The sequence below is a fragment of the Branchiostoma floridae genome, chromosome 14 (genome assembly GCF_000003815.2).
Source record: "Branchiostoma floridae strain S238N-H82 chromosome 14, Bfl_VNyyK, whole genome shotgun sequence".
Lineage (NCBI taxonomy): Eukaryota > Metazoa > Chordata > Leptocardii > Amphioxiformes > Branchiostomatidae > Branchiostoma > Branchiostoma floridae.
Window position 1 is genome coordinate 21,272,021 of NC_049992.1, and position 23,145 is coordinate 21,295,165.

At 39.9% G+C, this 23,145-nt stretch overlaps 1 protein-coding gene across 3 annotated transcripts in view; it reads left to right on the forward strand.

Annotated features, from left to right (window-relative positions):
* Positions 1-22,828, forward strand: part of LOC118430469 (procollagen-lysine,2-oxoglutarate 5-dioxygenase 1-like) — a 28,440-nt gene extending 5,612 nt beyond the window's left edge. Inside the window, exons 3-20 of one of the 3 annotated variants that reach the window (XM_035841351.1) lie at positions 19-155; positions 342-456; positions 936-984; positions 1,535-1,647; positions 3,727-3,790; positions 4,651-4,748; positions 5,136-5,234; positions 5,696-5,827; positions 6,537-6,658; positions 7,580-7,681; positions 8,558-8,683; positions 9,399-9,537; positions 10,423-10,536; positions 10,980-11,048; positions 17,355-17,459; positions 18,927-19,073; positions 20,260-20,385; positions 21,139-22,828. In XM_035841351.1, coding sequence (XP_035697244.1) covers positions 19-155; positions 342-456; positions 936-984; positions 1,535-1,647; positions 3,727-3,790; positions 4,651-4,748; positions 5,136-5,234; positions 5,696-5,827; positions 6,537-6,658; positions 7,580-7,681; positions 8,558-8,683; positions 9,399-9,537; positions 10,423-10,536; positions 10,980-11,048; positions 17,355-17,459; positions 18,927-19,073; positions 20,260-20,385; positions 21,139-21,294 — 2,013 coding nt within the window. In that variant the 3' untranslated portion in view covers positions 21,295-22,828. Of the gene's footprint in view, positions 1-18; positions 156-341; positions 457-935; positions 985-1,534; positions 1,648-3,726; positions 3,791-4,650; positions 4,749-5,135; positions 5,235-5,695; positions 5,828-6,536; positions 6,659-7,579; positions 7,682-8,557; positions 8,684-9,398; positions 9,538-10,422; positions 10,537-10,979; positions 11,049-17,354; positions 17,460-18,926; positions 19,074-19,132; positions 19,280-19,331; positions 19,479-20,259; positions 20,386-21,138 lie in introns of all 3 variants that reach the window. The other 2 variants (XM_035841350.1, XM_035841352.1) reach the window with 2 other exon arrangements.
* Positions 22,829-23,145: the final 317 nt, after the last annotated feature.

Sequence of the window (23,145 nt, forward strand, 5' to 3'; positions counted from 1 at the left end):
TCCCCAATCTGGCACCAGGTGTTGGGAATGCACCAGGAATGGCTGGGGGGAGATGTCCAGAACAATATTGGCGGAGGGCAGAAAGTTTTGCTGCTGAAGGAGGCCCTGAAGAAGTACAAAGATGACAAGGACCTCGTCATCATGTTTTCTGACAGGTTGGTGGTTTTATTCCAATATTGTACCTAGTCATAATTTATTTGAAAATTTTACTATCGACTCGTGGCTAAATTTTATTATCGACTCGTGGTAAACTGCTAGACAAAAATCTGATGCCCTAATGGGCATTGTGCTTAGTCTAGAAAATTGCTTACAAGTTGACAATGTGACTTGTTTTGTTTCAGTTACGATGTGATCATCACTGCAGAAAAGGAGGAGATTTTGCGAAAGTTTGATGACTTCAATGCCAGAGTAGTGTTTGGAGCTGAGGGCTTTTGCTGGCCTGACAGAACCCTTGCGGTAAATAACAAGAGTCTCTTGACCTCATACCTCCATTAAATATTTAGTCCATACTGAATTGTATTTGTTTGTTATGTATCATCGAAAGTTTTGCCAAAGTGTTCAAGATAGGGCCAATCCTGAATCACAGACAATACAGTCAAACCTGGTGGACCGACCACCTCTGTATGACGACAAACTGGCCACCACGACTGCTGACGCAAGCATTAACAACTGGATGTCGTGTTCACTATGACATCACGGACATATAATGTTCTGTTGAACAGTTCAAACTGCCATGTAATGCGTAGGTTTGCCAATGTAATGCGTAGGTTTGCCAATGTAATGATCAAGATGTGATGGTATGTCAATTAAGCTTAGAAGGGAAAACCTGGGAAAATATATGGTCCAGCTGAAGTTAGATCAATGACATTTCTTGGCATTTGAAAAGTTGATTCTCAGCTAGATTAGTAACTTGTTGTTTTCTTCTTTTTCTTAAGGACCTCTACCCGGAAGTACGACTCGGTAAACCATATCTCAATTCTGGAGGTGAGTTTTCCTCAACATTCTTCTTTGTTCCTGAAGACAAATGCAGGTTATGGTACAGTTTAACCTTTGTTGAAAACCTTGTCAACCCGCGCTGTGTGCAAGTCCACAGGTCAGTCTGATTCCCAGGGTTTGAAAAATTCATGGTTGGTTAGGGGACTGGTGAGGTGGATTGACTGTACAAGGTTAAAATGTATGTCAGGGTATAGGAGAATTCTTGTACACAACCAGGTTAAACTTACTTGCTTAGGTTTCGCTATCTGTCAGACACCTTCCTCAGACCTTCTGACTGGAGTTCTGCTTCTCACCGCTATATGTAGCAGAAACGTAAGCAAGTAAGTTTAACCTGGTTGTGTACAAGAATTTTCCTATATCCTATATTCTACCAACCTGATGAAATTATTTTCGGATGTATGTCAAACAAGTTTTTATCAAGGTTGTTGCACTGCTTTTGCACTCATTTTAAACATGTTCAAAACGTGTGGAAAACGGGGCATGGGACGTTATTTGAAGTCTGTACTGGTTTGGTTGTAATGTCTATTTTCTCTTCCAGGCTTCATTGGTTACGCTTCGGAACTTTACCAGATAGTGAGTCATACATCTATCCAGAACCAGCATGATGATCAGCTCTACTACACCAGGATCTTCCTCAACCCTGAACTGAGAGTAAGTGGTGCCATTGTCACAATAGATCAAACTTACTTCACTTCACTTCACTTTATTTATTTTACCAGGAACTTACAACTTAGACTAGACTGCCTACATGTATGAAAAACTGCCCAATATAGCTCTATTGGTAGGGCCCTTGAAATACTGTAAATGCAGAAATGTTCGCGGTGGATTAATGTTCGCGGTTTTCGTGGTGACCACTTCACCGCGAACTTAAAACCACCGCGAACATTTTTCTATTATGGTATTAGACTGCAGTCTATGGTGTTACCGCAAACTTAAATCCACCACGAAAAGTCCTTTTTCCAGGTACCGCGAAATTAAATCCCCGGGAAATTAAATGCATTTACAGTATTGGGTGCATATGCATTGTGCTCCCAAATTTGGAGCTGGGCACCTAATTGTTATTATTACCCTCACCAGAAGATTATGTTTTGAGCATCTTTGTCTGTCTGTGTGTGTGTCACTGTGTGTGTATGTGTGTGTCACTGTGTGTGTGTGTGTGTGTGTCACTGTGTGGTGTGTGTGTGTCTGTGAACAGCATAACTCAAGAAGCCTTGGATGGATCCTGATGATATTTAGTAGGTGGGTAGGGGTACCCTCACCAGAAGATTATGTTTTGAGCATCTTGGTCTGTCTGTGTGTGTGTCACTGTGTGTGTATGTGTGTGTCACTGTGTGTGTGTGTGTGTGTGTCACTGTGTGGTGTGTGTGTGTCTGTGAACAGCATAACTCAAGAAGCCTTGGATGGATCCTGATGATATTTAGTAGGTGGGTAGGGGTCAGGAAAACCCTCAAGGTCAAGTTCAATAATGGGCCCCTTAGCGGTTTGCTAAGGTACTGCAGCAAAACTTTCATTTTTCATATCTGGTGTTCTGGACACGCTGTGGTCATGAGTTTTGAGTGATAGATTGCCCTTGAGGCAGAGAGTAAGTGCTGTGGGTTTGGACCCCTAGCGACTTTTTTGGAATTGCAGGCGCCAATTTCCCGTCAAACTTTTGGTGAGAATACTTCGAGAACATGTTGACAGATCCTCATCACTTTCAGTATGCAGATAGCCTAACATATGACTTGACTTACATAATGAAATACAAATTATGCAAATCAGCTATTTTGGCTAATTAATGAGGAAAGTTTATAAATCCACCTCAGTCCATGATAGGACTTTCAAACCTGTCACATATGTAACAGTGAAAAAGAGGGAAATGTCGATAGATATCAATCATGCAAACATGACCTCATTTGCATGATTAATCATGAAAACGATTACCTCATTTGCATGATTAATGAGAAAAATTATGCTTGCATAGTGATAAATCATGAGAATGTCATACTTACAATTATGAAGCTTAGGTGAGGACTTTAGGGGAACATTATTATACCTAAATCATGCAAATCAGGTAGATACTTACATACCCCTGTAAATGTATTTAAGTTCGCGGGGATTTAATTTCGCGGTATTGGGAGAAAGGACTTTTCGCGGTGGATTTAAGTTCGCGGTAACACCATAGACTGCAGTCTAATACCACAATAGAAAAATGTTCGCGGTGGTTTTAAGTTCGCGGTGAAGTGGTCACCGCAAAAACCGCGAACATTAATCCACCGCGAACATTTCTGCATTTACAGTAGTTTATGAGGAATCACTGAAATTGGCCTTCTCTGCTAGAATAAAACTTTCAGACTTTGGGCTAGTGCCTCTTGGATAGAGAATATGATCAACCAAGACAAACTATGCAAGTCAGGACCTTATTTGCATAATCAATGAAAAGATTATGATTACTTCACCCAAAAAGGTTAAAACCATTTGGCAAAGGTATGAGGTTTTACTGTGGCTGCACCAGTGCACCCAAATATTTGTAGGGTTACGTGTGTAAAGGTACTGTACAGCATATCCGTGTCAGAAAAAGTAGAAGAAGGGACCTAACGACTGTTCTACCTAGGAAGGTGCATATAGGCTAATTACTGGCAATTACTGGTTTAAACAATTAAATGTATCTGTGAAAGCATGTGTTGTTTTAGTTTTTGCAATTTGGATGTTTGTTGCCACTCATGTATTGTCCTTTGTTAACTATTACAGGAAAAGTTCAAAATGAAACTTGACCATACATCAGAAATCTTCCAGAACATGAATGGTGCAGGAGGTAAGTCCTCACATAAACACATACAATGTCATGCCAACATCAAAGTCAGCCCAGGATAGAGGAGATCAAGTAAACTACTGTTCCATGTATCAAAGTCAATTTTAGTTTTCAATATACTGTGACATACATGTACATTAGGTATGTAGTCAGTCAAGGGCTCTGTCTTGAAATAATATCAATAGCCAGGAGTAGGATTCCACCTACTAAAGAAATGACTGTTGCCTGAGGGCACATGAAGAATTCCAACAGCAGACAAAAGTGCAAAATTCCGCCAAAAGACAGAATGGGGGAACGCTGGCTAGAACATTGCTATAAAAGTATAAGTTGTTATTTTGCATGTAAATTTGACAGATTGCTGGTAAATTTTTTGCTAACTTGTAACTTTGCATGTAACCAAAAAAAGTATTTCAAAGCCTGGCTTTTTTAACCACATTTCATGAAGCACTGCCTGCTTTGAGTGGCATCTCTGTTGTCTTGCACCTCATGTTGTTTTCATTCCATTTTGGTGAAAAAAAGCAAAGCGGTGAATCCGTGAACCAAGGAAATAAATTGGTGTGACCTAAAAGACCTGTATGACCTCACGGGTGCCTTTTTCTTCAGTATCTTGCCGACCCTGGACCAAACCTAAGACGAACCGGACAATTTTACTGTAATCATCATGAAAAATCCTTGCCGCCACACCCTTCAAAGTTAGGAGATAGTCTTCGCCACATTTTGGAGACATCTTTTTTAATCGGATAGAAAAAATTCAATTAGATTTGATATTTTATCCACTTTGTTTTTTAAGTGTGAATGAGGTTTTACATGTGCGTTGCCCTGTTGCCTGTGATGACATGTCTGTCCTTCTGTCTCATTTTCAGCTGACCTGACCCTGAAGTTTGATGATGACAAGACCAGGTTAAGGAACAGAGTATACAACACAGAACCTTGCATCATCCATGGAAATGGACCACAAAAGGTAAAGGACACAGCCAAGCCATCTTACTGCATGTGTGATGAGTACACATTATTCAAACAAATTAGGACCTACATGTAGTAAAGCTTGTCATGTAGTGACCATATCTGTAACTTTCTGTAACCTACATACATTGTTTTGGGGTTGTCAATTTCATACCACATGTATTGCTATGTATACTGGCATTAGTGAAAACTACTTAAGGAGCTAGAGTTCTACCAGAGTCCTGGACTATATGATGTGCCTATCCCAGCACTGGTGATGGTGTGAGGTTCAGGTTCCTGTTTAGTTGCAACATCTCTGCTTTGTGTTGGACCCACCTGAAAATGATGAAATTGTAATTATATAGGTCAAAAATGTGCTAAAGTTATTTTTGTTCTTTTCCTCAAGTTGGTGCTAAATCATATTGGGAACTATGTTGCTGATAGCTGGTCCTTTGATGAATGCCACAGTTGCAAGGAAAATACTTTCAGCTTGAAGACGTACAAGGTAGGATAAAAATGTTCTAATCACATGTAGTTATCTCATCAATGGGATAAATGATTTTAGGATGTGTCATACGTAAAAACCCGACTCTTCTTGCAATCACACGATATTTCCCTCACCTTTGTTTTCCAAACATCTGACCTGAATGAATGTGTATATCAATATTTTTGTTATCATACAGGAGTTTCATGTGTTCATTAAAATCTTTTAGCTTACTCATTTGTGATACCAGATTCCAATTTACACAAGGGCCTACGTAATTTAAGTATTGGCTTGGTCTGAGTTTAAACTGAAGAAGGAATGTTTGAAAAAATGAAAGACAGGTATATTATGAAACGTAATAGTATATTTTTAAAGACCCCTTTACTGCATACAATATTAGATGGCCTTTCAGCTGGACCAAGTGATTTCTAATCTTCCCTCCCTGATCCCCAGCATTGACAGTGATATCTTGTTTGTTCCAGAGAGATGACTACCCTGTTGTTGTGATAGGACTGTTTATTGAGCAGCCTACCCCATTTGTTCCTGAATTCTTGAACAAGATCTACAACTTGGACTATCCCAAGAACAAGATTGTGCTGTTCATTCACAACCATGTAAGATACCGGTAACATGAGCAAGTGTAGGATTTAAACCTGGGATCTACAGCTAATACACCCAGCTATAACAGTACAGGCTGCAAAATAGGCTTCAAATTTCGTAAAACGTCCCGCAGAATTCTGCATGATTTTATGCAACCTTTCGCAGTGTGTTCTGCAAAATTACACAGTGCTTTCCGTGAGAGTCAGGTGCCTTACACAAATTGCTACCCCGGAATTTTGCAAAACTTATGCAGAAACACGCCACTTTGATATGCAGACCACCTTGGGGGTGGGCGGAGATATTATCACACCCAATTTTGTTACCTTTCCTATGAAGCCAGTGCACCAAAGGCGGAATCGTCGTATCCTTCGGAATGGGCTAGTCTATTCTCAGTACTCTACTAACCTCTACCTTTTGTAGTCATGTACCAAGTTCAATGAAAGTAACCCAAAATCTAGCAAAGTAATCCAAACCTAGCATTTGGCTAAGGTTGCTTGCTTGTCAACCTGGCTATAAGGTGTACTTGTATTTTGAACCCAGCATATACATGTAAGATAAAGAATTTCTTGGTCAATTTTGACTTTGTGTATTGAATAAAGACTTGTATTTAAGTTTGTCATTAGATGAATACATGTAGCCAATATATATCTGTTTTCAGATACATTTAGTGATACTGTTTTGACATTTGATTGACATAATGAGATGAAATGATTGGTATTTCAGGAGGAACACCATGCAGGTGATGTGCAGGAGTTTGTGAAGAACTATGGTGGGGACTACAAGGCAGTGCGAGAAGTCACCCCCAGTATGAACATGAACCAGTGGTACGCCAGGAAACAGGGCCTGTAAGTTACACAGTATCAACACACATCTACACACAGCTGACAAAAAACAACTTGTTTTACCTTTATCTTAGGCCATGTTGATTTGATTATATGGATGACATCGTCTGGAAACCCCAAAACTGATGCAAGCCCGTGAATAAAAAAAAGTTGCCTTCAATATGAAACCTTAATGGTCAGGAAGGTTGAACATAGTACTAAACACACATAGTATGGTAAACCAACAGTTAGGTGTAGGGACCGGTACATCGTATCCATACAAACCCATTTTTTCTTCTTCTTGGACTGGTCTGAAAAAAACACCTGAAAAAAATCAATGGAACGGATTTCACCAATTAGAAAATGAACACACTATATTGGCAGGCATTTGGGGGCTTACTGGCCCAACAAAATAACAAGAAAAGTCGAGTAGAGTTTAAATAGTCATTTGGACTCATTCTTATAGTCAAAGGTACACAGGCAGCTGGGCCCCATTCGTACTAACTAAGCTTGCCAAATCGTATTTAGAGCCAAGACCACCAAAGCAGTATTCTTGTGGCTCAGTATGAACGCTCAAAGTCACATTGAAGCCGGCTAAACCGTGAAACACCTCTTACAGGTAGTTTTGATGTGGCACAGGCGACTCACGGTTCTAGTATGAACACAAATGTGGCGTGAACCCGGCCTTTATCTTGTTACCCGTACGGGGGAATCCTGTCTCAACTATGATGTCATAGGACTAGAGACCAACTGCCTACGTCACACCTGCAATGGCTTAGTCCCTTAAAGTGCTCCACTTTGTACAGTAGTTTGTATCCATACAGCTGAACATGGGCTGGGTTTGATTAGGTAAAAATCAGACTCACTTGTCTTAATTTATAACATTTATAGGCATCTGACATTCTATGATTTAAATTCACTAGCTGACATTTTTGTTCTATCAAGATCTGAGTGCATCGGTGTCAAGTGTGACTACTACTTATCAGTGGATGCTGATGTACAGATTACCAACCCCAAGACTCTACAGATCCTGATACAGCAGAACAGGTGAGACAAGTTCAGTTGTTAAGTACGTTATGTTAACACAGATTATAGTCGAAAGTCATACTAGATATTCTTTTTCACAACCAGTAGGTACTTACTGTGGCGTTAGTGTGGCGTAACTGGTAGAGCGTCCGAAAGGTTCTGAGTTCAATACCCACCACACCCTGACATTGTGCCCTTGGGAAAGGCACTTTACACGACTTTCCCTGACGATAGAGTGACATCCACCGCCTCTTTGGCTAATCTGTCTAATTGTGTGCCCGAAAACACACTGCAGATTTGGTGCGCCAATGTACCAACATCTGCACATTGGTCTCCCACCAAACCGTTAACTTTGGCTTATGCTTCGATGTCTCTTCAGACACCTTCCTCAGAGGGTGTTCTGCTTCTCGCAAGTAAGTAGCCGATGTAGTTGGCGCTTTTGTTGTTTTGGCTGTATATGACCTTGGCCCCCTTCCAGTCAACCATGCAATTGTTCCTGGCAATGTGGGTTGATTTTCTTGCCGCAAAAGCGCCACGTACATCGGCTACTTATAGCAGCGAGAAGCAGAACTCCAGTCAGAAGCTCTGAGGAAGTAGTCTGAGAGACATTGAAACGTAAGCAAGTAAGTTTAATTTTGGTTGTGTACAAGAATTCTCATATATCCTATATTCTACCAACCTGATGAAATTATTTTTGGAAGAATATTGTGAAAAAATCCCCCCAGACCCTCTGGACAAAAAGGAGGAGTGGTACAGTTGTATTTAGAAGTAGAACCCAAGATACACATTGATGCGTCTGAGATGTGTTAATGATAACAGTTTTCCTCTGACTGAGACACATCTTCCAGTGTTTTTCTAGTTGATTTTCCTCCTCACACCTGAACTATTGTGTTACAGATCTGTCATTGCTCCCATGGCTACCAAGTATGGTAAGCTGTGGAGTAACTTCTGGGGTGCCATTGGTGATGATGGCTTTTATGCAAGATCGGACGACTACATTGACATTGTGCAGGGCACCAAAAAGTAAGGAGTAGGTCATATTTGACCTTTGTGATAAAAGGAAGGAACAAATTGTTCAATGAATAAGTCAATAAAGATTTCAATATGCATTAATATGATATCATCCATGACGTCATTGACATATTATATTAAGGTCATGGTTCAGAGTTTTTGTGATGATTCAGGGGCGATTTGAATGTCGATAAGTGATAGCACTTCTCAAAACATCTCAGAACCGGAACCTTAAATCAGCATGGCCGCCTGTGCAACATGACTGCTCCACAACTGGGGGTCAAAGACCCTTAGGTCATTCACTTCACCTCGCCAAAATGGCTCCAAAAAAGTCATTTTGAAGTGGTCTTTGCTGTTTATTATACATTGTTTGCACAAATATTCAAAGCACCCCTCTACCTAACTTCAGGTCATTTGGTTGTAACACCAAGGTACCAAGGGGCAAGATATGCATTTTTGAGTTAGAATGGCCTGAAAACTTCAGTAAAGTCATTTTAAAGGCAAAAAATTAAAAGGGTAACTGGGTATTGGCCTACTTTACCGTTGTGCTAAATTTCAGGTCATTTGGCCCAGAAATGACAGTGATGAATGGATTTGAAGATCTTACAGGAGAAGGAGAAGAAACATCAGGAAAAGCAAGATATTTCAACCCATGCATGTACCTGTGATATGGTTGAAATATGATTAGTGCTGCAGTGCTGTTTAACATTGTCCCCTATTTTTTCAGAGGTGTGTGGAATGTGCCGTACATAAACAATGTGTACCTTATCCATGGAAGTTTGCTTCAGCAGCCGAAGACCATGCCAAATTTTATTGTGGGTCAGCTAGATGCAGATATGGCCTTCTGTGCAAGCTTAAGAGAAAAGGTCAGTTTAACTAGATTTAGAATTATATGTTCTCTAATTTTTTAAAAATGGTTGTAACTTGTAGAAAGAAATTGGTTTACTTTTTAATTTAACCATGCACGGCATTGAACAAGAGTGTCAAGCTAATTATTACCTTTACCGTTAATGTGATATAACCTTTTTTTTAATCTTGATTTTGATTATTGACTTGTTGACTTGCACAATTGATACTGTTAATGCATTTAAGTTCACGGTGATTTAATTTTGCGGTAGGGGGGAACAGAATTTTTCACGGTGGTTTTAAGTTTGCGGTAGCACCATAGACCACAGTCTAATACCATTTTGGAAAAATGTTCGTGGTGGTTTTAAGTTTGCGGTGATGTGATCACCGCGAAAACCGCGAACATGAATCCACCGCGAACATTTCTGCATTTACAGCATCTTGTATTAGTTGCCTTTCGTTTTGATTGTAAGATATGGCTCTAAATCTGATAAGAAAAAAGTATGGGGGTGGGTGAAAAAGTAGGGTATGTGTTGGTAAAGAATACATATCCTTGTTTGATTTCCTCTCAGTTCAAAGTACTCCACTGGAACATGTAGTAACCATATTATAGTAGTTTTGTTTTCATGCGGAGGGGTCATTTTTTGAAATGGTGGTGGGATTGTGTAAAATTTGTCTGTTCAGTTTTGTTACTAATATTTTACTGTTCTAGAGGTTCTATATCAAACAATATTCTCAGGAAATGTGATATTTAGTAGACTTGTCAAAATGGGTTTGATTTTATTTTCTTGAGTAGAGTACACATATCAATGTTCACAGTGTGTTCTGTACCAAATAAAGTTATCTGTTTGTTTCTTGTTTGGTCACTTTTTGGGATATATCCATTTCTTTGCTTGTTTACCCAGGGTATCTTCATGTATGTAACCAATATGGATACTTTTGGTCGGCTGACAACAACAACAAGCTACAGCACAGAGCACCTCCATCCAGATATGTGGCAGATGTACGACAACAGACCTGTGAGTATGTCACATGTACCGTACATGTGTACTGCACTTCTGACTTTTAGCAGAAGTTTATTTCACTGAACAGTGTAGTTTGGTCACAGTTTACACATTTGTAATTAAAAAAAAAAGAATGATATCCTGTTTGTAATTTTTAACAAGTTGTGTTGACAGAAAAAATGTTACCATTTTGGGTCGAATTACATGTACCTTCTATATCAGAGAAATCCCTGAAATGGAGAATGTGATTTTTGCGACAATGTCTCCAGTCGGGGAATGAAAAGAATAATGGCCATTAAAAAAAAAAAGATGGTTTTATCAATGTCTTGGTCAGAATGCCTGGATATCTGATACCTGTCTGGAACACCTGGATATCTGAAGTGTGCATGCCTTTGACATTTAAGATTCATATGTGAATTTTTTGTTAACAAAGTAATTTAAACATTTACCCCTTTCAGGACTGGGAAGAAAAGTATATTCACGCAGATTTCTACAAGATGTTGGACCCTAAAACAGAAGTTGAAATGGTAGGTCTCTGTGTTTCCAGCATCAATGTGTATCACAGTTCAGGAAAGAACGTAAAGCACCCGTTACCTCATTCTGTGTTCTTATACCAGATGCATGTCCAGAGCAATCATTCACAGTTGATTGTGGTCATTTATTTCAAATCAGAAAATTATGAAGTGGCTTACCTAAGCATAAAATGCAAAAAGGCACTTCCTAAAAAACCTTTGTTCATACCATACTGCAACAGTTTGTTATCTTGACAATAACCTAGAACTAAAGCCACAATTTTTGCACAATCTTAAGGTTTTATCATATATGGAAACTAGAATTATTATATTCTCTGTAATAGAAAGTGTATCCTTGATAATATGCACACCTAAAGCAGGCATGTTTGGAACCTCGGGGCCTTCTGTTGTGTCACTGTACAAAGGAAATGGTTTATTAGAAGATGTGTAAGTCATGTTAACATAAAACATGTCATGTTTCTACAAACTGGAGAGATCTGCTCTGCAATTAAGAGTCATTGCAGGAGCATCCTCACACTCAGGGTTGACATCGCGGCAAAGCCTAACGATATCACCCCTGACAAATCAGCCAGGGTATTTGGGTATTTGGGGCGCCCTGCTTATGAATATTAATGAGCTTGCCTGATTTCTCGCGGGCCAATCAGCGACCGGATTGCAAGTTTCGAACAAACAGCGTACGGCGCGGCGTGTACAAAGATCTGTATTTCTTTGCGTGATGGTAATGTTTTTTTTATCGTATGCTAGGTCGGTACATATATACGGTGATGCCGTGGTTACCCTATACCCACAGAACCGACAAATGTTAAATTTGGTACCTGATAAAGACGTCTGGACGCTGAAAGAACGTTACGCCGGTACTGTTATCTTGCTCTTGAATATTAATGAGTCGCCTTATATGGCGCCTTTCCGAGCTTCAGACAACAAGAAGCGAAACACCCAAATACCCTGGCTGATTTGTCAGGGGTGATATCGTTAGGCTTTGCCGCGATGTCAACCCTGAGTGTGAGGGTGTGCAGGAGAAAACCAGGCAAAACCAGGCAGAGGTCGGAAGATGGGGGTCGGCCAAATCAACTCAAACTTTTTATGTGGGATAGGTATGGGGAACTATGAACAGCCATATGATTAAAACCCTCCAGCTATTTTTCGTTATGGCGTTCTGGGGCCCCCCTCTGAGACCCTCTAAAATCAAACTTTTGATGACTGAAAATTACTGAAATTGCAATGGCCATTCTGATACTTCTGATTAAGATATGACAAAAAGTTTTATATTCCCATATTTCATGTGTTCTTGAGTTTTACTGATAAAAATTTGAAGATAAAGTATTGAAATTGAGAGGGTGTTACCGGGGGTTACCAGAACCAATGAAAACACGATTTTCAACTCTCTGAATTTCTGTGATCTTTAAGGGGCTTGTTCTCCGACACCCAGCAATTTAAATGAATGATTTTACCTTTACTGCAGAGAGGAATATCTACTAATTGAAAATCAAGCGTCGTTTAATTGGGCCATGTATACCACGAGCCGTGAATGGGGGGTCTTTATGGGGATTTTCCAGGTTTTTGACTATGTTAAAACAGGTAATAACTGCTCACTACGGGGTAATGGACGGCAACTTTTTGATGTCCCTGTGTAGGATCACTGCTTAATTGTCAAAAATGCTTCATTGCAAGTAATTATTGGGGCTCTGTATGGGGGATATACGGCTACTTGAAAATGAATTCTGCAGGTTTTACCCGCATTTGGTGCTCTGTAAGTCCTCAAATAGTACATTCCTTACAGAATCATAATTATCATGTATTTACCATGTGGTACTTGATGAAAGAGGCTCTGCATGGGGGTTAGCAGGTCTCCACGTACATGATATACTCAATCGGTCATTGCATCAGAAATCTTTGGTAGAAGCGAGAAGAACTGGGTCAGCAATCTTCTGCGCATACTTTGCATGTGAGATAGGTGGGTTGGTGAATTATAAATTAAGAGCCATTGAATTAAAGGTCCCATGTTCTTTTTAGTATGGAGTTATGGATCCCAATGGCTGCAGTAATTACGAAGGGCGATGAAGGCAAGTACGATGTGGAGTGTTTTGTCCACATTTTCAACAACTGCCGACAGGACTGGCATGGTCAGCTGTCTGTGCTATTCTGCAAAGTGTACTTCAGACCGTCAAGTCCAAGAATCTTTTACTTATAAAAGTGTTTTTGAGATATTGCAGGGTGTTATCACTGTGTTCCGCTGATTTTGTCTCTGCCAGCGATCGGTCAGAAAACTAGCATATCAGTTCTGCGCTTAGACTTCTCAGACCCTCAGGAGGCAAGGACATTTGTGACCGCAAGATAACATCAATGAAGAGTCACATAAGACGGTATGTCAATGAAAAACATGATGTCTTGACCTCTGAAGACATGAAAGAAGTGTGGAGGGTCCCATGGGGGTATAGAGGACTATAGAATTTCGGTGGCACAAACAGCAAGCTAAGAGCAGTGCAAGGCAAAAATGGGAAGATGTCAAGTAATAGAACAATTCTTGTTTGCAACTGATTGAGACATACTAGTACGAGTCTGGAGAGCCTTTGGTGTTGGGGTTGGAGAAGTAGTGAACTTTGCCACAGTGCCACAGATACATGACCTTCCAACCCTGACACAGCACCGTTTGGTACGCGTCACCCCACAGTCACAAACGAGTCACATCACAACATCGGCAGTTGGTCAAAGTCAGCGCTGTTCTGCTGCCCTGAGCCAGGATGTGTGACAGCCTTCAGCTCAGCCAACAAGCTAGAAGACGTTGGAGAACACTTTAAAGAACTAGAGCGGAAGTCCAGCGTTACATACATTGTACAACAGAATACACAAGCAGTGGGCTTGAGCTGTGACTGGAATAGCTCATGGCTAGGGGTGGGTATCGGTACGGAAAATTCAGCTCCAGGTCTGGCTCAGGTCCAGAGGATCAGGTCTAGGTTTGGACCTGAACCTGGACCTGATTCATTATGTGAAAACTTGTGAATGTACGATACGCAAAACAATGGTCCATTTTGCTGAAAAAAATCTTTATTGTGTAGTATTCGACTCCCACTGGTGTTGTAAAAATCCTACAAGGGTAACTACCTCTGTATGATTGACTGTAAAAGTTGGTAAAATTACTATAGAGTGTACTCTGCTTCGCTCTTTTTTATTTGCCTTGACCGATAACCCCGAAAACGTGTGAATACCTGATCATGTAATCAGTTCATTTTCCAATCGGTCCAACATCCGGTCTACCAAATTTTTTCAGGTCCGGTTTTTCTGGACCGGTTCAATGAGAAAAAACGGTTTTGTACCGGTACCCAGCCCTACTCATGGCCCTGGCCTAGCCTCACAGTCACAAGGAGAAGAATCCGGATTGGGCGTCCTACCAAGTTGTCAATGACGGCTGGGCAATCCGGACTAGGAAAGGCCGCCAACGGATGTCAGACAAGATGAAAACTTAGGCCTATCTGACTGACATTTTCAATCGGGGGGCTACGTCTGGGCAGAAAGCTGGTGCTGTGCAAGTGGCCCACGAGATGTGCACAGCACGTTAGGGAATCTGATGGCAAGCGGTTGTTCCAGCCCAGCGAGTGGCACACAGCCAAGCAGATTACAAGCTATTACAGACTTTCAGCAGCACAAAGACAGCAAGAAAGCACAGAATTTCTGGTCACCGACATGGAAGCGATAGATGAGGAAAGTGAGTGGCAGGCGCCGCAAAAGACAGTGTATACTTTAATTCTAAGTATTGGCTACAGTCATCCTGTCATGTTTGAAGACATAAACTTGTGCAAACTCAGGCTAAAACTAAAGGTCTCAAATCAATAAAGCTAAAGCAACTAAAGTGCATAATCAGAACATTTCTATCTACCCATTACAGGTTCTACTCTTTTATACAGGCATTAGAGAACATCCTATCCACATGTGCAAGTTGATTTTTTTTGTAATTTGACAAAGTAATTTGTCGTATAGGTCTCATGTCAACAACGAACACCTGTCTGCTCTTGGTTGGAAAGACCTTGCCTCACGTCGTAAATTGCACCTTCTACAAACTGTCTATAAGTCAATATATAACCTGTTACCTGTGTATCTTAACATATTTAGCAGAACATCAGAATCCCATAGCTATTCCACCAGACATAGTTTAAACCAGTCGTTGAGGATTCCGAAGGTTAAACTAGAATCTGGGAAACGAACATTTGCATATAGAGGTGCAGAAAGCTGGAATGCACTCCCACTAACTGTGAAAACTGCTCCATCTACACAAACATTCAAAACACTGTGCAAGAACGTTGTGTGACCTCTGACCTCCACCCCCCCTTAATGACTTGGAACGGAAAAGGATGTGGTTTTGTTTTTGTAATTATGTAAATATTGTATTGTATTGTATGTATTGTTATTTGTTTATGTATCCAGGGCCTCCATGAAAAACAGTGTCAGCCACTGATCGGAGCATACCCTGGTTAAAGAAAACAGAAATAAATAAATAAATAAATAAAGTTTTGTAACATGATTTTTACAACTGTATAGAAACTCTGTACCAAACATGTGAATGTTTTGGCCTAGCCACAATCGTAATCTCTTACCCTTTGGAGGTAAAAAATTACATCAGACCCAGCTTATTGTACCAGTCCAATAAAACTGAAAGTGTGCATTTGTGAATATACATTTCAACAGTGCGTTTTTAAGTATTTTGCAGACAGTATGCTCCATTGTAATAGGGTTCTATATGTAGGTTTCTCATAAACTTAATGTTTCTAGTCTGTCCTTATGGTGATGAATAAATGAACAGTCAGGCATACTAACAAACCATTGGTATACTTTTACATATCGTATTTTGTTAATAGCTAAAATTCTTTGTTAGGGTCATGTTTCTATGTTGAAGATTGCCTATCATAGTATGAGGTCACTCATGTGGCCTGCAGTGCAGTAAATAGTATGTGGAGTATAGAGATAACCCCCATGTAGATCATTTTTCCAGTATGTATTACATAGGGAAAGCGCACTTTGTAAGGGACTAATTGACGTCTTAGAGATACTGAGATGTGTAAAAGCAGCTTAATTCCATTTCACACATCCTTATATGCCCCATACAGAGTTCAAATGAATAGCAGTAAATAGTTATAGCTTTTTTTGATAGTTAAGAATTGTTCCTATACAGAAACACAAATAAATGACATAACTTACCCCATATTGAGCACTTACAGAGCAGCAAATCCGGGTAAAACCAGCATATTTCAAGTGGCCGTATATCCCCCATACAGAGCCCCAATAATTACTTGCAATTAGCTGAAGCATTTTTGACAATTAAGCAGTGATCCTACACAGGGACACCAAAAAGTTGCCGTCCATTATCCCGTAGTGAGCAGTTATTACCTGTTTTGACATAGTCAAAAACCTGGAAAATCCCCATAAAGACCCCCCCCTCACGGCTCGTGGTATACATGACCCAATTAAACGACGCTTGATTTTCAATTAGTAGATATTCCTCTCTGCAGTAAAGGTAAAATCATTCATTTAAATTACTGGGTGTCGGAGAACAAGCCCCTTAAAGATCACAGAAATTCAGAGAGTTGAAAATCGTGTTTTCACTGGTTCTGGTAACCCCCTGTAACACCCTCTCAATTTCAATACTTTATCTTCAAATTTTTATCAGTAAAACTCAAGAACACATGAAATATGGGAATATAAAACTTTTTGTCATATCTTAATCAGAAGTATCAGAATAGCCATTGCAATTTCAGTAATTTTCAGTCATCAAAAGTTTGATTTTGGAGGGTCTCAGAGGGGGGCCCCAGAACGCCATAACGAAAAATAGCTGGAGGGTTTTAATCATATGGCTGTTCATAGTTCCGCATACCTATCCCACATAAAAAGTTTGAGTTGATTTGGCCGACCCCTATCTTCCGACCTCTGCCTGGTTTTCTCCTGCAATGACTCTTAAGCAAGACAAACAAGGCCACACTTCTTACTGGCACGGAATGATGTGATGATGATGCTTCTTTGTCAAATAATTTGAAGTGGCAAGTTTGCTTGAATGGAGGACATCTGTTCATTATCTATTTTGGGGGTCATATTCATAACCTGCATCAAAGTGTGCGTCCAATTTTAATGTCAGCCTTCGGTACCCTGTTTCTAATGTGGAACATCTAGCAAGTGTACAGTTTATTACAGGACGTACTGTAGGATGCCAGGAGTAACTTGTGATGCTATGATAATGCTGTGTAGTCATCTGAAGACAGTTCCATGAAAGAACAGGATGCCTAGGCCTAATGGTTCCCTTTTTGTTTCCTCTAGCCATGTCCAGATGTGTACTGGTTCCCAATAGTTACGGAAACTTTCTGTAAGCACCTTGTGGAGGAGATGGAGAACTATGGAGAGTGGTCTGCTGGGAAGAATGAGGTTAGTGAACATGTCCACATGACCTGCCAGCTTGCTATATAAGTGTAGAATTGGAATGGATTCGGCTTACTTGCAGTGTTACATGTTTGCATGTGTGTCAATGACAATAGACAATAATCAGGGTTCATGCTAGCATACAAAAATGTACATGTCGTTCAGTGTAGGGGGCCCCTATGCTGTGAGTTGTATCCCCTAGCTACGATTTGAGCCCCTATACTGTGTTTCAACTAGTTTAGCGGCCTTTGTATTGTTTTGTAACAGAAGAAAAAAGGTTTTGACTTTGATTCATGAAATTCGGCTCTCAAATCCTAGAAATAGTATTTCTAAGGGAAAGGATGTTAATATTAAGTTCAAGGCCTGAGCATGGGGTTAGGTCCTTTTCATCAACCTTCGACAACCTTGTGTGAAGAAAGTAATGGACACCTATATACAAATTACCCCGGATTCATCCTTGCATAGGCCCGCTTTAGACTAACAACACTTAGATAGTTGTGTGACTGTTATTGCCTATTGTTGTGGGCAATGATTGTCTTAAGATGGATTCCGAGTCTTTGGGACGACTTATGCTGCCTGACATCATAGCGTAGCTCATTAATAGTATGTGATTTCCAGTCCAACCAAACATTCTATACGAAGGAGTAACATTACCGTGTGGAGATGGGGACAAAAGTAGCCAGCGGGACTTGGCAGGAGGAAACAGTGGACACCGCAGGGTGTTCATGATGAGCTCAGTCCTCTTTTTATATAAAATCCTTGCAAAGGGTAAATTATGATTCAAGTTGCAGGGGTAGGATGCCCCCAGGCCCCCCAACAATGCTCAAGTCAAACCTATACCACTTGCAATGTGGCTTTGCCACACTAAGATGCCCCTACGCTGTAAAAAAAACCCTGTTATTGTTAAGAACCCTGATATTAGTGCCTGAAATATCCATCAGTGTGATGAGGACTGCTTGGTCAACTTTTCTAACTTCTGTGAACAACACTAATTAATTTAACATTTACCTGATGCCATTTCTTCTGATTATTTATGCCATGAATATATATTATGTGTTTTGTACCTGACTACTCTTGGTTACACATGAACCTTTACAATGTGTGTGTGTTAGATTTCACCCTACATTCTTTTTCTGCAGCTTTGTTTACTTCTCTTTTATTTCATAGAACTCCCAGTCGGTGCTTTTTTATTTTGAGTGTACTGAATTTCTTCTTTCCTCCAATAATACTTCAATACACATAGCACCCTAATTACATGTACTCCCGGGGTATGCGTATACATGTGTATGTAAGGGACCTACTGACCTACAGCGTAACATTTCAAAAGTAACAGAACTGTTACTTTTGAAATGTTCTAACATTACTTCATTTAGATGTTGGTGTGCGGTGGTGGACATGGTCACATTTATCCTTTTTTCTCCTGTTTCTTAGTTTGCTGTGGCTTCCTGTAACAGAAGTATTTTCCTTTCATAGGATCTCCGCCTATCCAGTGGATACGAAAATGTACCAACAGTCGATATTCACATGAATCAAATTGGTTTCGAGCGCGAGTGGCTTCATTTCCTCAAGGAGTTTGTGACGAAACTACAGGAAAAAGTATATCCTGGGTATTACTCCGAGGTAAGTACATGTGTGAGTGGTTAAAGTGCCACATAAAATCCAGTTTGTTTTTGCATCAGGACCAGAGGCTGCCATCAGGGTACGAGAATGTGCCTACCGTAGACATCCACATGAGACAGGTTGGGTTTGAAAAGGAGTGGCTGACCATCCTGAAGGATTATGTTTGTAAGCTTCAGCTCAAAGTCTTCCCAGGGTACTTCTCCCCGGTGAGTAACACGCTAAAAGTGGAGCATCTTTATCTCCTAACCAATGCATTAGGACCCACGACTGACAACGGGGTACGAAAATGTTCCAACGGTGGACATCCATATGAACCAGATAGGATACGAAAACGAGTGGCTTTATTTCCTGAGGGTATATGTAACTAGGCTGCAGGCAAAGGTCTACCCCGGGTACCTGTCTAGGGTGAGTTCTGATTGCAAACAGTTGCCAGGTAAGTATGCTCTTCCCATAGCTGTGTAGTCCGCTTTCCAATCAAAGCAGCTCATCCAGTCCACTAGGCAGTGAGGACTACGCTTTGCAACTACCTGTACAGTAAGCTTCACGCATGCTTTCACTGTTGTAAGCCATGACGGCTTTGACTGACAGTTTTGACAGTGGGACATGGACAACTCTCCAGGTACAGAAGGTAATGTCCAGGTCATGTCTGACCATGGATGACATCTGACTCATGATGAAGACTTCGGTACAGATTCTTCCATCAACATTGCTTTTCACATGCTTTAGATTTTTTTATCTACACTTCTTTTATAGTATTCATGGCATGGTAAGTCATGTTGTTGTCATTCTGTGCTCACAGCACTTGTGTGGGGGTGGGGTTGGTGGGGGCTCATATGTAATTGTACGTATTCATAGTCACATCCATATTGGCAAGTAACACCTTCCCGTACTAGATGTTTGTGCCATATTCAATCTCAAAAAAGCTCTGATTGACCATTAAAATTTAAAGGTCTCTTCAAGAGAGGTGGTCATTTAAGTCGTTGCAGAAGATCAACATTGCTTTCTGCTTAGACATAACAAGCACATGCATTTGTGCACACTCTCTTAATTCCACCATCAATATTTTAATGGTTGTTCATCAGGTATGCTGATTCAGAAGTACCTGTTGTTTTGAAGCCAGAGTGATTGTTGAATGTTTTACATTCGTCATGACTAAGTGTTGATTCTCTTGTCTGTGACACTGTAGGCTCAGGCAATTATGAACTTTGTGGTTCGCTACCATCCACAAGAACAGCCGTTCCTGAGGCCCCACCATGACTCATCTACCTTCACCATCAACCTTGCTCTCAACAAAGCTGGCGTGGACTTTGAGGTATGAAGTGTTGTAGACATTTTTCTGTACAAGATGCATCCTACCACCTATCAAAAAGACAACCCATCCAGGTTATTGTGGTCCCAGACACACTCATTTATACACACACTTACACTACCGAAAACACAGCCTTTAGGGCAAAGGTAACTATATTAATAGGCTTGTCTACGGCACTGTAGGTATGGCGATGGTGACTTTTTTTTGTACATCCAGATACATGCTTCTTACTGTGCTCAGAAGCCATATGCTAGTTGTACGTATGATGATGATAGTTATGAATCAGATGATATATATACAATATATACATCAGGCCTCGAAATTCATTTTTGGAATTAGGTGCACTGGTGCACCCAGCTTAAAAAATTGGGTGCACCAAAACATTTTTGGGTGCACCACTTAAATTTAAGTAGAATGTCAGAAAATCCTAATAATAAAACTTAGTTACAAGCTATCAAATTCTTAAACAAGTACCATGACAGACATTTTTATTATCTTTCTAACACTTTGTAGATGTCAAGAAGAATATGATGTATACTAGTATACTTTGATATCTTTACATACATAAGCCTATGAAAATATTTGGGTGCACCCACAGAAAATAATCGGGTGCACAGCTCCAATTTTAGGTGCACCTGGGTGCACATGCATCCAGTATTTCGAGCCCTGTACATGTATATTATGACTTAGCAATTCTATTTCTAGATATTTTTAGCTTAGAGAACTGAATACCAGGTGTCTACTGTTTCCTTGCAGGGAGGAGGTTGTCGCTTCCTTCGTTACAACTGCTCCGTAACCAACACAAAAATGGGCTGGTTACTGATGCATCCTGGTCGTCTGACCCACTATCACGAAGGCCTGCCAACTACAAATGGAACAAGATACATCATGATTTCCTTTGTGGACCCTTAAACCTCCAGCGCAGGCGAGTATTGTAGCATCATGTAAAACTTCAGACCAGTTTTATGGTGGCTGAACTGCATCTCCTGATATCGCCATTGCATTGTTTACAGTATGTACAAGTAAACCTTGTCAGGTTTGGTTAATTACATAGTGCCAACTTTTTGTATTTACATATATCTTGCATAGCTGATGTAAATTCATGTGTGAACTGGTCTGTTTGACCTTATTATGTATAATTTGGAGATTCATGTCACTACCTGTACTGGCATTTTTTTTAATGCAACTGTCAGCTAACATGGAGCTTTTCATTCCCCTAAAATATACATGTATTTATTACACAGCTGCAAAGTTTACTTGTCAGACTTTATTGTACTTAGACATCAGCATGCTTGAAAGTTGTTCTGTGTTCGTAAAATTTACTCCAAAACAGAACCTTAACTGTGATTTTCAAAACAAAGACACAGATTTTCCACTGTATGGCACCTATTTTTGTCTTTGTTAAGAAATAAACAATTCACTGCTTCTGAAATGTCACTTTCTGTACATATACTTGTTGCATAGACATGTAGCTTTCCAAAGATCCCCAACAACTGATCCACTGCTGATCGAGTTAAGGGTTCAATCTGCATAAAGTGACACCAGGAAGCATTCATTGACAAGGACAAGTACAGTGGAAAATAAATGGAACTTTTTTCTTTTGTTGGAAATCTCATTTAAGGTCCACAATCACCCTCAAGCAATGTATTACATGTATTTCTTTAGTGATGGTTAAGTTTTTGTCCAAATGGACAACAGATCTTGATACTTGTAACTCTCTTTTTATGCCAAGGACCAACAATCATGAATTTTGTAATTCTCTTTGTATCTGTAGTTTTGATATTTAATGTGTTCAGAAGTAAGTGACAAAATGGGATGCCTACATGTATACATGTACATGTAATCATAAGAACTTGTCACATGTTGCAGTATTGGAGAGATTGCACGTTATTCTATAGATATAAATATAGACCATATTTTTGTAGTCAAAGGGGATGAATCAATTCTCCATACACACAGAATTGATGACATTTGCAAAGTGATATCTGAGTCCTAAGTTTATCTTGTTGACAGAGGGTTTTGACACTTCAAATTCAAAATCAATGATATTACAATTCATTTACAGCTGTTGGGGTTCTTTTGCGAATTTCAAAAGGTTGCACTTAAGCTGTTGATCTGTGAGCAATAATGATTCCAAGGATGGCACTCTACCCCAAGATGTAAAATTGTAGCTATAGTATTCATCATCATTAGTCCTGTAATTAGTCAGTGGTAGTTTTACCGTATGAAATATTATCATGTATGTTTGAAAATTCCTTTTCCTTTTTAACATTTGAGCAGTTTGTCAACAGGGTTATTTTAAGTTCATTTTGTAGAGAGAATGCCTTATGGGCTGCTGTTAGTTTACCTTCTTATATATCTTTATAACCAGCGTGTGGTATCATTGGCATATATAGACTGCATACTTTTAGTCTTGGGAATTAAAATTAATGAGTCTTGCAAAGTATGTTCTGTTTTTTCATTGCGTTTTATGTCTGTATGTTGTCAGTACATGTAACTCATAATGGGTGGTAGAGGCTGTTGCTTTGAGGCTCCAGATTATCAAAGATTTGATTTTTCTACATATAGTAAGGTTCCACAGGATTGAATTGTATTCAAAAAGCCTCTTAAAAACTTTAAATTTATCTGGCAATCCAAAGGTGTAGTTACAGCATTTGTTGGATCAGAATGGCTATGAGATGTTTCAAAAGAAGACCTGATAGATTTTTATTGACGTTCTTTCCTGAAATCTTTTTTAATTGTTGAAATTCAAGCTCACAGTTT